Consider the following 14,573-nt stretch of genomic DNA (forward strand, 5'->3'; position numbering starts at 1 on the left):
TGTATCAAGAGTGCACATATTGATGGGAGTGACTATATAGTGAATGAGCCAAGAGAACAAAATCATATGAGCTGAAATGACAAAATTGTGATAAAATCCTATGCAAACGTCATTTATCACAGCCTTTCAAACTGGCAAGGCCATAGCTGTTCTGTTTACTCAATCATCTCCTAATTAAAGATTCTGCAAAGATTGAAAGCTTTGCACAGATATTAAAAACTCAAGTGCATAAGTCACAAAACATATGAAACTTTGACAATTTGTAGACTAATGTATGATTTGAGCTAGCTGTGGCTAAAAATACAGCTCTAATTGAGTTACATCTGTTGCTCAGTAACAGAGAAATGGAAAATATTTTACAGCTTAAAGACCTCCTAAATATGTGGAAATCTGTTTTATCGCATTATAGAAATATCAATATGTTTCAAATGAGGTTTCACCCAGTTTGGTCCACGGATCTTGCAAATTGTAATTTGAGCTCTGTGATTGGTGGTCTTATTTTCTCTACTCGTCATCCCATTATTGAAGTCAACGCAGCGGTGGAATCTTGATGAGATTTCGTAGCTCCTCGGGTGCACTTATACATCCAATTGAACAAGCACACTGCAGTTGTCAATACCCTGTAACGGGAATCCCTCTTGACAGATGCATTTCTAAAGTAACTCCATAGCACAGTTTTTGCCTCAGGGATGATACAGAACTTCAAACTCTCTTTCTGCCTCAATGCACAAGGACTGTTGCCAAATCATTCCCAATGGCGTCTTTTTTTTTTTAACCATCTCAAAACTTCAAAGAAGCGATCTTGACAAGTGGTCATTGCGCACTTGAGGGAATGAAGGTCCATATGCGACTGGGTCTGCTGGTGCGACATTTGAAGCCAGACAATTGCGCAATTTTGGATGCATCAGTGTCAATCAGTTCAGTCTACATAAAGGCCTTTGGACTAAAACCAAGAGCCTGGTCTTCTCTGATAGAAATGATGCAGTGAATGTTAAGCTGTCTGATGCACTCAGACCTGAATTTACTAGCTCCATGATTTCATGGAAAATGATCGCTGTCTCTCTGAATAGACTCTGCGACATAGTTCTACTACATATTCCCGGCGTACGTCCAGCCCATTATTGCCAAATGATTCTCTGGACACATATCTCTTTTAGAGCTGGGTATCACAGCTACCCCACAATTTGAAACGCAGTTTGATTATGGGTTGCACAGACACTTCAATTATTTGTGCCTCTAGTTGATGCATTGGGTCTGTTTCGAGGCTGTTTGCTGGTCACGACTTTTGCACTTGTTCGATTGAATTCAACTGATGTATAATCACATTTTAATAAAACACATTAATAATTATGCAAGGATCTGTAACTTCAATAAATGGAATTGTGATTCATTGATTAAAGGGGTCCTATTATGCTTTCTTTAGTGTGAAATGTTGCTGTTTGAGCATGAAAAAGCTCTGCAAAGTTACAAAGTTATTCTCTATATCAGTGTCTCTATTTCTGAACTCCCTGAAATGCCTCCATTGTAGTCTAGAATTTTCTTCCTGGAACAAACCGGTCACAATATTCCTTATTTAAATAATTCCTGCCCAAGGCATATGTAGAATAAAGGGATTGAGGCCTGGTTGAGTTAGTTAGTAGTGTGTTGAAACTGGCGGTTATGGTAAGGGGCGGGACATTTCCCAAACACGCATGAAGAACTTGACCAATCACAGCAGTTTGTGCTTTTTAGAAGGAGGAGCTTCATAGAGACAGGAACTAAACAGAGCGTTACTGACAGACTGGAAAGAGAGGAGTTGCAACAATGGAGAATGTTTTTTTTTTTTTTTTTTTTTTTTTGACATTTAAGTAACTATATGTATTCTAGTAGACCCCAGAAACAAAATCAAGACTTTGAAAAGGGACATAATTTTATCTGCACATTTCTACTCTAACAAATTAGAGAAAAATGTACTCTCAAAATCAACTGTCATGCCGCCTTGGCTCTGTCCCATCACTGAAACTCTCTGAAACACTTCACTTCCTCTCAGACTCCTCAGTCACTCTTCTCTCATTTTTCCTCTCAGTGCCACATCTATCAACTTCTGCTCTCCTCCACTGACAGGATGAATGATGTTCTGTTCAGTCTGAGCAGGCTGTGTTATGAACAGTATCATCAGAAATTACTTATGCAAATGTAGTTTGACAAGTTTGTATGATTATGCATTTGTAATCAAAGGCAAACAATTGTATAAGGATAATTAAATGATTTTAATTAAAACGACAACAACAAAAACTGTGCAAATAATTGTTAATGCCTTAACAATGATGATTCAATCATATTAACTTGCCTATTACCGCATTCATATGTGTGTGTGTTTTTCGTGTTTGCCCATTAGGTACAAGCAATGGCTCTGTGCTGGTGTACAACTTGACCAGTGGCCTCCTGCACAAAGAGCTGAGTGTCCATTCCTGTGAAGTCAGGTAAGACACTTTTACTCTGTAATAATATACCTACAGTATACACCCATTCATGATGTGACATGAGAATCATACCATACAATAGAGCACTGGTGTTCAATCCTGGGTGCCAATTGCATAAACATAATCACTGTGTTAAGACTGTTTTTAAGAACTAGTTTGACCAACTAGCAGTTAGCCAAGGGGTAATCACATTGCACCAGGGACAGCAAATGAAATGTAGCTCTGTAGCTAATTCTGTGGCAGTTTTTTACTGTCCATTGTCCCTGTCAAATAAAGAATTAAATAAAGAATAAAAAATCTGTTTTACTTTTCAGATTCAGGTTAGACCTATCTAACTTTTTATGTAAGTGGCTTAAAGTTATGACAAATCTTGAAGAAACAAATTAGATGACTAACTTTTAAGAGTACTATAAGCAGTTTATGCAACTGGATCATGGGCTGTGTCCCAAATTACGTACTATACACTATGCACTTGTGTTTTCACACCTAGTCCTTTGGAGCGTTTGTTTCAGAACCTGATGCATTTTCTCCCTTAGTTTCATTTAGGCATATGAACCTAGAAATCATGCTCAGATCCACACCAACATAATTGGTCAGAGAGTGCATGAACAAGGTGGTATTGACCAAATTACAAACCCGATTCCAAAAAAGTTGGGACACTGTACAAATTGTGAATAAAAACAGAATGCAATGATGTGGAAGTTTCAAATTTCAATATTTTATTCAGAATACAACATAGATGACATATCAAATGTTTAAACTGAGAAAATGTATCGTTTTAAGGGAAAAATAAGTTGATTTTAAATTTCATGGCATCAACACATCTCAAAAAAGTTGGGACAAGGCCATGTTTACCACTGTGTGGCATCCCCTCTTCTTTTTATAACAGTCTGCAAACGTCTGGGGACTAAGGAGACAAGTTACTCAAGTTTAGGAATAGGAATGTTGTCCCATTCTTGTCTAATACAGGCTTCTAGTTGCTCAACTGTCTTAGGTCTTCTTTGTCGCATCTTCCTCTTTATGATGCACCAAATGTTTTCTATGGGTGAAAGATCTGGACTGCAGGCTGGCCATTTCAGTACCCGGATCCTTCTTCTACGCAGCCATGATGTTGTAATTGATGCAGTATGTGGTCTGGCATTGTCATGTTGGAAAATGCAAGGTCTTCCCTGAAAGAGACGACGTCTGGATGGGAGCATATGTTGTTCTAGAACTTGGATATACCTTTCAGCATTGATGGTGCCTTTCCAGATGTGTAAGCTGCCCATGCCACACGCTCTCATGCAACCCCATAGCATCAGAGATGCAGGCTTCTGAACTGAGCGCTGATAACAACTTGGGTTGTCCTTGTCCTCTTTAGTCCGGATGACATGGCGTCCCAGTTTTCCAAAAAGAACTTCACATTTTGATTCGTCTGACCCCAGAACAGTTTTCCACTTTGCCACAGTCCATTTTAAATGAGCCTTGGCCAGAGAAAACGCCTGAGCTTCTGGATCATGTTTAGATATGGCTTCTTTTTTGACCTATAGAGTTTTAGCCAGCAATGGCGAATGGCACGGTGGATTGTGTTCACCGACAATGTTTTCTGGAAGTTTGTTTTCCTGAGCCCATGTTGTGATTTCCATTACAGTAGCATTCCTGTATGTGATGCAGTGCCGTCTAAGGGCCCGAAGATCACGGGCATCCAGTATGGTTTTCTGCCCTTGACCCTTACGCACAGAGATTGTTCCAGATTCTCTGAATCTTTGGATGATATTATGCACTGTAGATGATGATAACTTCAAACTCTTTGCAATTTTTCTCTGAGAAACTCCTTTCTGATATTGCTCCACTATTTTTCACCGCAGCATTGGGGGAATTGGTGATCCTCTGCCCATCTTGACTTCTGAGAGACACTGCCACTCTGAGAGGCTCTTTTTATACCCAATCATGTTGCCAATTGACCTAATAAGTTGCAAATTGGTCCTCCAGCTGTTCCTTATATGTACATTTAACTTTTCCGGCCTCTTATTGCTACCCGTCCCAACTATTTTGGAATGTGTAGCTCTCATGAAATCCAAAATGAGCCAATATTTGGCATGACATTTCAAAATGTCTCACTTTAAACATTTGATATGTTATCTATATTCTATTGTGAATAAAATATACGTTTATGAGATTTGTAAATTATTGCATTCCTTTTTTATTCACAATTTGTACAGTCTCCCAATTTTTTTGGAATCGGGTTTGTAGGTTGCAGAAACTGTGGCTGTTTTACACAAGCATCAATGTCTTGAACTTGAAGCGAGCAGGAACCACTAGCCAGTGTAGAGAGATAAAGAGAGGTGTAACATGGATCAGTGGAGAGGAACCAGGTTGATGAAACCAATCTATCTGTATACATGGATGAATAGGGGACCATAATGGATGGCGGACAATGTGCTTTTTTTATCTCTGTCTGGAGCATTGCAGGTCCTGTGCAGAACGCAGGGTTAGAGCCTTCTGCTGACCTCACAAACACATTTTCACCTATTTTGATTGTTCAAAGCTACTTGATAGATAGCTATCTAGCATTAACATCTGAAACTGCATACCATTTATATTTCACATTAGATAGTTGAAAAGTTTTGAATAGCAAATGACAGTATACTGAGTTTGGGACAGCCTGAACATTAATGATTTTGCCGTAATTGGCACACATGAAGTGTTCTTGCTGAGTCATGGTGCCATCTTGTGGTGTAATTGAATGGAATGCACTGGGGTCGGATGTGGGACATTTCCCACCTCAGACCACTCGAATGCGGCATTAGGATCACTAGAATCTTCCAGGCAGGTGTGCTGGAGCTAAACTCTGCCAGAAGTTTGGACACCCCTTATTCATTCTATGTCCAACAGTTTTTCATAGTTTTGATGCCTTAACTATCTGCTTGTTAAGTTGTGATACTGTTTCCAGGTCCAAGCCTCTACTTGTTTCAGTTGAGAATACTATCTCAACAGCTATTTATGAGCACTATTTATTAATATCACACATTTAAGCTAAGCTTTTATAAACTCATGCTGAACAATACAGTTTCCAGGCTCATTGCATCCCAGACACCAATGTTTTAATGATTCAAGGGTTAGGATTATGATTCTTTGGTAGTATTACATCACATTGTGAGTGAATATTAGCATCATTTGCTTTTGGCATCTCATAGAGCGTTTGGACCCAGAAACGGTGACGTGTCAAGCCAGATTTAACAAGTGGATTATTCTGAAACACAGGACATACTAATATAGTATGTATATCCACACACATAATTAGATTGAACGTTTTCATTTTATGAATTTTGGTTTCCTGAAAACATGTTCCCTAAAAATATAATGCCGCAATGGTTCCAACTTGCATTATGATTCACTGAGGATTGTCAAAATCAGTCTCAAGAGATGATGAAGCAGCCCTGCATTTAAACTCATGAAATTAAGTTAATGATTCCGTTCGTGAGTTCACTGCAGAGTTCAGACCCCATGACACACCGGCTGCCCTCATTTTATTAATTATCTCTCTCTTTATTTAAGCAGGCGCCATTTCCCCCTAATAAATTAAGCGGGAGATTTAATCAATTATGTCGTTAAGCAATTGATTGAAAACAAACACTATCCATTGTCTCTGTGTCTTCCTTGTGAAATGGATGACTTTCAGCATGTTTGGTTCATTTTAATTAGTGAAGGTTTTAAACTGAGGAAGTTGTTTCAACACTGCTACAATAACATATTCTGATTCAAAAGCATTGTTTAATCCCTTACTGTATTCTCTATGCCAAAAGGTAACACAGGCATTTCTGAGTAATCGAAGAATCAAACCGATATACTTCAAGCAAAGTTCTTTTTTGGGGCAAAAAAAAAATGACTTGTGTCTTAAAGGGTCTTTGTTCTTTCCAAAGCGCTTGCGCTCCCGTGGCGTCAGTCATTGCTATGCAACCATTGCGATGCGCTTTCCACAACGACGAGAAAGTTTCAGCAAAGGATAAATTGATTTCTAGCCCTTGCATTAGCTTTACTATTAGATATATTTATGGAGATGAGATATAAAAACCACCCTGTACAGCTATGATCAGCTGTTCGGCTGAGCTTTCTGTGTTTTGTTATGGAAAGGCCGAAGCTGATCGGTTGGTTCTTATCACATGACCTGCGGTGCACTTGCGGCATTCTGACAAGTTGAGAATTTTTCATCTCGATGCACCTGGAAAACGTACCGCATGGTTTCCATTATGAGCGCGCCTGCCGTGTGAACGACCCCTTAAACAACTTTCGTAGGCAATAAATACTACATTAAGGCAATCAACATTACAACGCCACCCTCAGGCTGAATAACTCAAGGATGTTAGGCCTCTGCCAAAAGTGTGTCTGCATGTGTTCAGCGATTAGAATGTAGCTCTAATACCCAGAATCTGCCCTACCTAAATTTACGGTCAGGATCCACTACTGCTCTCTTGTCATCATGCCACACATGCACAAAGTCTAAAACTTTCCCCGGCCCTGTGCCCTCAATCCATAGAGGCTCCTCATTTCCATATCATTTGCATTTTTCCAGGAGAAGTGGCCTAATTAATCATGTGGCCATTTTGTGTCTCATTAGTGCTCTCTGCTTGGATCCCCCAGCCAGGACACACCGCCCAGCGCTCTCATTAGACAGTCCATCATTCTTTCTGCCTTTACTGAACACAGACTTTCTCCAGACTCATTGTTATTTTTTTTATTTTTTTTGTCTGTTTCGAATTATAATGAAGGCCTTTCATGTTTTGAGTTTTCAAGAGCATAAATAAGAATTCTGAGGATGTTGTTGTGTTACATGCAGTAAGTGGAAAAAGAGGAAATTCAGAATACGCAGTCAAAGTTTATGTAGCGCCTGTAGAATCAGTCTGTTAAGGAGCTATATCATTGAAGCTGTTTTAAAATAGAAGTGTTCAGAGTACTTCATAGCCATACTCTAATTTATAAGCCAGAGTATTTATTGAAACTAACCTGCAAGCATTTTCTGTTAAGAAATCGTTATTCTATTGATGTCAGGGACATGGGCACATAAAAGTATTAATTCACACACACAAAAAGAAAGTTGCCAGGTAACATGTTGTCACTTATTTCTAATATGAGCAGATCGCTTAAAGCCCAGGATACACTGCACGATTTTAACAATCCTATAAGATCATTACTTTATCACACTGTGTGACATGGATCTATTAAACTTGGGCACGACATGCATGTAGACTGTACGATCATGACACCAAGTTTCTATAGAAGAATAAAACATCATCAGCATGCACTACTGGTAAACAAAACACCATGTTGAATCACACTTTGGCAGTTGTAGTTTTTATGTGTGCTGAAAAAAAAGGAAGCAGCGAAAGAAGAAGGGAAAAGAGCTTGAGTTAAGCAGTTTTAAGTTTTAGTGCCATGTCGCGTTGATTTCATGACGCATTTTCATTGGCTGGTCAGTAGACGTAGGTCATAGCAGCAAACACACTGTGCGTTGATCATGCTGAATTTCTGACACTGTCAGAAAATTATTGTAGGCTATCTTTGGTCGCAAGACCGGGAAAACGTCCGTCTTTGAACCTCTCTGACTGTACTACATACAGTGGCATGAAAAAGTATGTGAACCCCTTGTAGAATCTGTGAAAATGAGAATTATTTTAATAAAATAAGAGGGATAATAAAAAATGCATGTTATTTTTTGTTTAGTACTGTCCTGAGTAAGATATTTGACATAAAAGATGTTTGCATTTAGTTCACAAGACAAAACAATAGCTGAATTTATTAAAATAACCCCATTCATAAGTATGTGAACCATTGATTCTCAATACTGTGTGTGGTTACCTGATGATCCACGACTGTTTTTATGATTTGTGATGGTTGTTCATGAGTCTCTTGTTTGTCCTGAGCAGTTAAACTGAGCTCTGTTCTTCAGAAAAATCCTCCAGATCCTGCAGATTCATCAGTTTTCCAGCATCTTTTGCATATTTGAACCCTTTCCAGCAGTTACTGTATGATTTTGAGATCCGTCTTTTCACACTGAGGACAACTGAGGGACTCAAACACAACTATTAAAAAAGGTTCAAACATTCACTGATGCTCCAGAAGGAAACACGATGCAATAAGATCAGGGGGTGAAAACTTTCGAATTCAAATATCAAGGTAAATTGTACTTAATTTTTTTTTTCCGGGAAACATGCAAGTATCTTCTGTTGCTTCCGAAGGGCAGTACTAAATGAAAAACAATGATATTTAAACAAAATAAGAAAAATTGTGACATCTTCATCCTGTTCAAAAGTTTTCAACCCCCCTTAATGCATCGTGTTTCATTCTGGAGCATCAGTGAATGTTTGAACCTTTTTTAATAGTTGTGTTTGAGTCTCTCAGTTGTCCTCAGTGTGAAAACACAGATCTCAAAATCCTACAGTAACTGCTGGAAAGGGTTCAAATATGCAAAAATGCTTGAAAACTGAAGAATCAGCAGGAGCTGGAGGATTTTTCTGAAGAACAGAGCTCAGTTTAACTGTTCAGGACAAACAAGAGACTCATGAACAACCATCACAAAACATAAAAACAGTCATGGATCATCAGGTGACCACACACAGTATTGAGAATCAATGGTTCACATACTTATGAATGGGGTTATTTTAATAAATTCAGCTATTGTTTTGTCTTGTGAACTAAATGCAAACATCTTTTATGTCAAATATCTTACTCAGGACAGTACTAAACAAAAAATAACATGCATTTTTTATTATCCCTCTTATTTTATTAAAATAATTCTCATTTTCACAGGTTCTGTAAGGGGTTCACATACTTTTTCATGCCACCTTTGGAACCACCGATTAAGAGCCACAATCACAGAAATCGCCACTATTGTTTCACGATGGCAATCTTTCGTCTGGGACAGCCAAAAATCGTGCAGTGTATCCCAGGCTTTAAACGTACAGTAGCAAAAATAGCACAATTATTTCTAGAGGTCAGAGAGAGGGGGTGATGATTAAGAAATTTTCTTCTAATGTTTATCCTTTAATATCCTTGTCTCTTGCAGAGGAATCGAATGGGTTAGTTTGACTAGTTTTCTGTCCTTCGCCACCTCTGTTCCTAATAACCTTGGACTTGTGAGGAATGAACTGCAGCATGTGGACTTGCGCACAGGTAAAGCACACACGCACTGATTCATACATTACACACTGGTATTTATGCTGATTGGACATTGCTCGATCTCCTGAGTGCATTCTGATTGTCAATGTTCATTGTTATCAGCTGGAAAAAAAAAAATGTTCTGAAAGTGATTCCAATGATATTATTCCTGTGTCTTTATCATTATAACGTGTGACGTGGATGTCACTATTTTTCACTGAATTTTCGTTCAGCAGCTTGACAACTTCTCTTAGCTTCTCTCACATTATTCATGTTTAACCATTGGGGAATCTTACTTTGACCTTCAGTGGAGCAATAATATTTAAAACATATTCGACCATTGTATTTAAGGAACAGTCATTACTATAATCAGGATCAGACAATTTTACCATATCGGTAAATTTTACCACAGCCTCATCATTTAAAATTCTCTTTCGAGTCATTGATTCCTCTCTAGCCTTGTATTAAAGTTGCATTAATACTGAAGAACACACAATAATGATCTGAGATGGGTAACTGAGACACAAAAATATCCTCAATACTTAGTCCTGTCGTTATTACAAGGTCTAATGTGTTACTATGCTGATGAGTGGCTTCATTGATATGTTGGGTGAGTTCAAAACTGTCCATGAGTTCTCTAGCTTTGGGGTCATTCTCTCTATTGATACGAACATTCAAGTATCCGCTCAAAATAACTTTATCAAATCTAGTAATGCCAAATGAAATCAGCTCTGATAATTCCTGGCAAAATGCTGTAATAATTCTCCTTTGAGCTCAAGAGCAAGATATTCAAATGTTGCAAACTCACCCAGATCAATGTCATTACATACAAATTGAGAAGAGAAAATAGCTGCTAACCCGCCACGCCTTCTTGTTTTGTCTGGCAGAATGAAACAATTTAAGTATTAAGGGCCAGTATTGTTATTTAGCCACGTTTCAACTAAACGCATACAATCCAAATTCTTTTCAATTATCAGATCGTTAATCAGAAAAGATTTATTAGACAATGATCGGACATTAAAAAGAGCTGATTTTAATTGAAGAGATTTCAAAACAGGAAGTGCAACAGAAGATAACTGAACCTTAATATGTTTTAAGATTGTTAATACACACATTTGATGATTTATAGTTTTTACGACACGTTTGACCATGCCACCTGCTACTTGAAATCATTGGTATATTTGTGGAGATGGCGTGGGATCTGTCTCATCTCTGATGAGCACTTGAATAATAGTGTCAATCAGTTTGACTTAATTTCAATGTCGCAGCTCGAGCTAAACCAGTACTTGATGGACATGTATTAGAGGGAGAAGGATGGCATTGAGTCCAAGGCTGAGAAAGGGGCATTCTTTGAAAACTTTGAGTAATGTGGGATATACGGTCAGGCGGACGAGAAGCGACAGAGACTATGTTCCTGCAGGCAATTGCCTTCACCTCTCACCACACATTTTTAAACTAATGTGGCATCCCAAGGACATGACGCAAGTTATAAAGCTGAGGATAGCCAGGACATTATTTAACATAACTCTGATTATGTTCGTCTGAAAGAAGATAGTCATATACACCTAGGATGGCTTGAGGGTGAGTAAATCATGGGTTAATTTTCATTTTTGTGTGAACTAACCCTTTAACTCATCCCGCATCGCACGTGTGGCTTGTTATCAGGGCTCTCAAGAGTGAGCAATACTTGATTTGGCCATACAGGTGTGAATGACATCCGATCAAAGCTCAAATACATTTCACAGTTATTGGCTGCTTTTTATAACATTTTTCTTGTAGGTTTTGCTTAGGGCTGGACGATATGGCCAAAATTTATATCACGATATAATTCTTAATTTTGGTCGATACGATATAATTCCGATATCGATATGAACTATATAATAGCCTCAGAAAAACTGCCAAGAACGGCCACAATGTCTGAAAAATGAATTTGCCAAATCTATGAAATCTCTTCCTATAAAACTATGTAATATTTTAGATATAAAAACAGTAGAAATAAATGTATGTTCAGCTTTTATTTGTATTTAGCCTTCATACAAACATAAAATATAAACATAAGACTCACTCACTTTTGTAATATTAATATCTTTAACATTAAACTATAACGTAGGCTGATTTTATTATCCTTAATATAGATTAAAAAACAAAAGTGCTTCAGCCAAGATAAAGATTGTGAACAGTAAAAACAGAAAAAAAACAGTGAGAAACAACAAAAACACATTGCTGGGGCAGGGACATTGTTGAGTGTTGATGACACTAGGTTGACTATGGTACTATGGTTCAAATTGCTCATGGTCCGGTTTGTATCACGGTTTTAGGGTCACAGTTTTGGTACAGTTCGGTATGTGCACATACCGAAACCGTGACCCTAAAAATAAGACTACTGTCAAATAAAAATAAAGAAAATAAGAACAAACGATCAAACTACAAGCAAATAAGTACATCACAAATAAGTACAATAAAGCAAATATTCAAATAAAATAAACAGTGCTTTTCAGGTTTTTCAGGTATCTAACAGTAGTTTTCAGGTACAGAAAATGGATAAAGTAATCAAATATAAAATAACACTGCATATTATCTTTACTGTATAAAATAAATAAAGATTAATCATTATTGAAGTTACAAAAACTATTCAGTCAAGAGCAGTGAGTGATTTCTTTGTTATTTGTTGTTTGATTTAACATTAAAAACAGGCAGCAGGAATAGTTTTTTTCCCTTTAAGACATGCACGATCCAGTAGCTACATATACTGTCACACATGCGATGTCTTTCTCGACTGTTATACGTTCACTTAAGACATAGCCGACTATGTTTGCTAGGATACTCGCCAAGACGGGCATGCTGACTTAATTTGTGTATGAATTTGTCCGCCGAAGCGCAAGACTTGAAAGAGAAGTCAGTATTTGCGCGCTGTCTGAAATAAGCGTGTGCGCTTCTTCTCACAGTGCGTGCGAGTTCTCTTTCGCGTCTTGTTCTTGAAGGTTTAAATCAGCAAAGCTTAAATGAGTTTAGTTTAAACAGATAGCATCGTGTGCTGTTCAGGTCTCACATACGCTCGCGCGCTATCAACACCCGGGTGATGACGGCGTAAATGACATTAGACAATGGACATTAGAGCAGAGAGCACTAGCTGTTAACAGTTTACAAAGAGTGACTGTTTTGTCCACGCTTTTTGATTATCGTTGTTGTAACGTTTTGCGCATCCATCGACTGAAACATACATTATCTGAACTCTGTCTGTCTGTTTTCCATGTTGCTATTTTAAACAAACCATATTAACGCTGAGCACTGGCTGATGGCTGCGTGTCTCTGTGGTGTGTACGTCATCACGCCAATGGCCAATCGCGTTCTGCTCTTTCTAACGGCTGCGCCTCAAGTCAGTGAGAAATGTTGTAACGTATATATCGAAATACCGGAAATGTGTTTAAAAATCATATCACTGTTATCGAAAAAAATTATATCGCGATATATATTGATATTGAATTATTGTCCAGCCCTAGTTTTGCTTATGCATGGATGTTTTTGGAAGTTTTATTAACGGTGTGTTTTTAAAGCAAAATGTCAAGTCTAATGCAATTTCATAAAAAAAAAAAAATAAATAAAAAAAAACTTGTTTCAAGACCCTTCATAGGTCACACTTCATTCACCACTCCGACCCTGCACACACACACACACACACAACGCAATAAAAAATGCATGTGCAAATACATTACCAACCTTTATTCACCTCTGTTTCCATGAGCATATTATACACATATGCAACAAATGCCTCTTTTAACATTCTCATTAACTATAGCCTATACTTTTAGTTTTTCAAGAGTAGCTACTGTCATATTCTTTGTTCGATGGTGCACTTGATGAATTCATTACAAAAAAAGTTATTTGTGTCTCGCAAAGAAAAAAATGCATGGACTGAAAATACATATTACCAAACAAGCAAAAGCACATTCTATCCATTAGTGTTGTCACGCTCTCGCTGATATAGGCCTACCTGATGCCTATCAGTAGCGGTTCACTAAATAAAATAATTCAATCAATACCTATTTACAATAAGCACTTAACTCAAAAATAACTGTTAAATAATAAAATAACCCGAGAAGTTTGAGCGAGCACAAGTAATATCTGAGAGAGAGCAGAGCCATAAGACCACTATTTAAGAGCACGCGTCCAATTTTGTGCGAGTGTGAAGGAAATCCACCTGCGAGCGGAGAGATTCATCCTCGGTCATTACATGGATGGACTCTCGAGTTTTATAATGCGCTCTCGACATTTGTCATTAAAATAACGCCATAGACACGGCCTTAAATGAACTATAAAAACGAGAATAAAGTCGTGTCTGAAAGCTGCAATCGTTTTTTTTTTATTGGTTGAAATTAATGGAGAATATCTTGTTTTTCCGTGGGTGCTCGGGGACTGGCGCCTATGCTCACATTATGTTCAGTTGCATTGCTCTCTGTTTTTGTCAGTTAAGCTATAGATTGTCAATATTAGTTAGGTCATGCAGGCGTTGCTTGGAAACCTTGCATCCGTTGAAATAACTTAATGAATATTCATACACTTGAACAGTTGATTCAAAGGCTGATTAGCAGTCATACACTTCAGTACATCTCTTTTTCAGGCTATAAACTAGGCCTTCTAGGCAAATCTCACATTAAATTTTGATGAATTCATTAAAGCTGCAAGCAGCATTGATCGGGAGCTCACATGTTGGTGCACATTCAGGGTGCTGGTGTGTTTTTGAGCATCCCTATATACCTCTCAACATGCCTGTGAGAAGAGATGATTTTAATATGTGTGAGTGTAGGAGAGAGGTGTGAGGGAACTGGGTCTAGAGAGTTTTTTGTAGAGAGGAATGTTCTGAAAACATGTTGAATATGGACAAATACATGATAGGAAAAAAAATAGAAAGCAGAAAAAGAAAATGGAAACTTAAGTGTCTTTGCTCGGTGGACTCATGCACATCTTTACCTGAGTAGG

The 14,573-nt window shown here is 37.9% G+C and overlaps 1 protein-coding gene across 2 annotated transcripts in view; it reads left to right on the forward strand.

Moving 5' to 3' along the window:
• wdr11 (WD repeat domain 11) overlaps nucleotides 1-14,573 on the forward strand; it is a 101,490-nt gene that overhangs the window by 49,028 nt on the left and 37,889 nt on the right. For both annotated transcript variants that reach the window (XM_048205850.1, XM_048205851.1), the window contains exons 11-12: nucleotides 2,378-2,462; nucleotides 9,505-9,611. In XM_048205850.1, coding sequence (XP_048061807.1) covers nucleotides 2,378-2,462; nucleotides 9,505-9,611 — 192 coding nt within the window. The remainder of the gene's footprint in view (nucleotides 1-2,377; nucleotides 2,463-9,504; nucleotides 9,612-14,573) is intronic.

Source organism: Megalobrama amblycephala, linkage group LG10, assembly GCF_018812025.1.
Source record: "Megalobrama amblycephala isolate DHTTF-2021 linkage group LG10, ASM1881202v1, whole genome shotgun sequence".
NCBI classification, from domain to species: Eukaryota; Metazoa; Chordata; class Actinopteri; order Cypriniformes; family Xenocyprididae; genus Megalobrama; species Megalobrama amblycephala.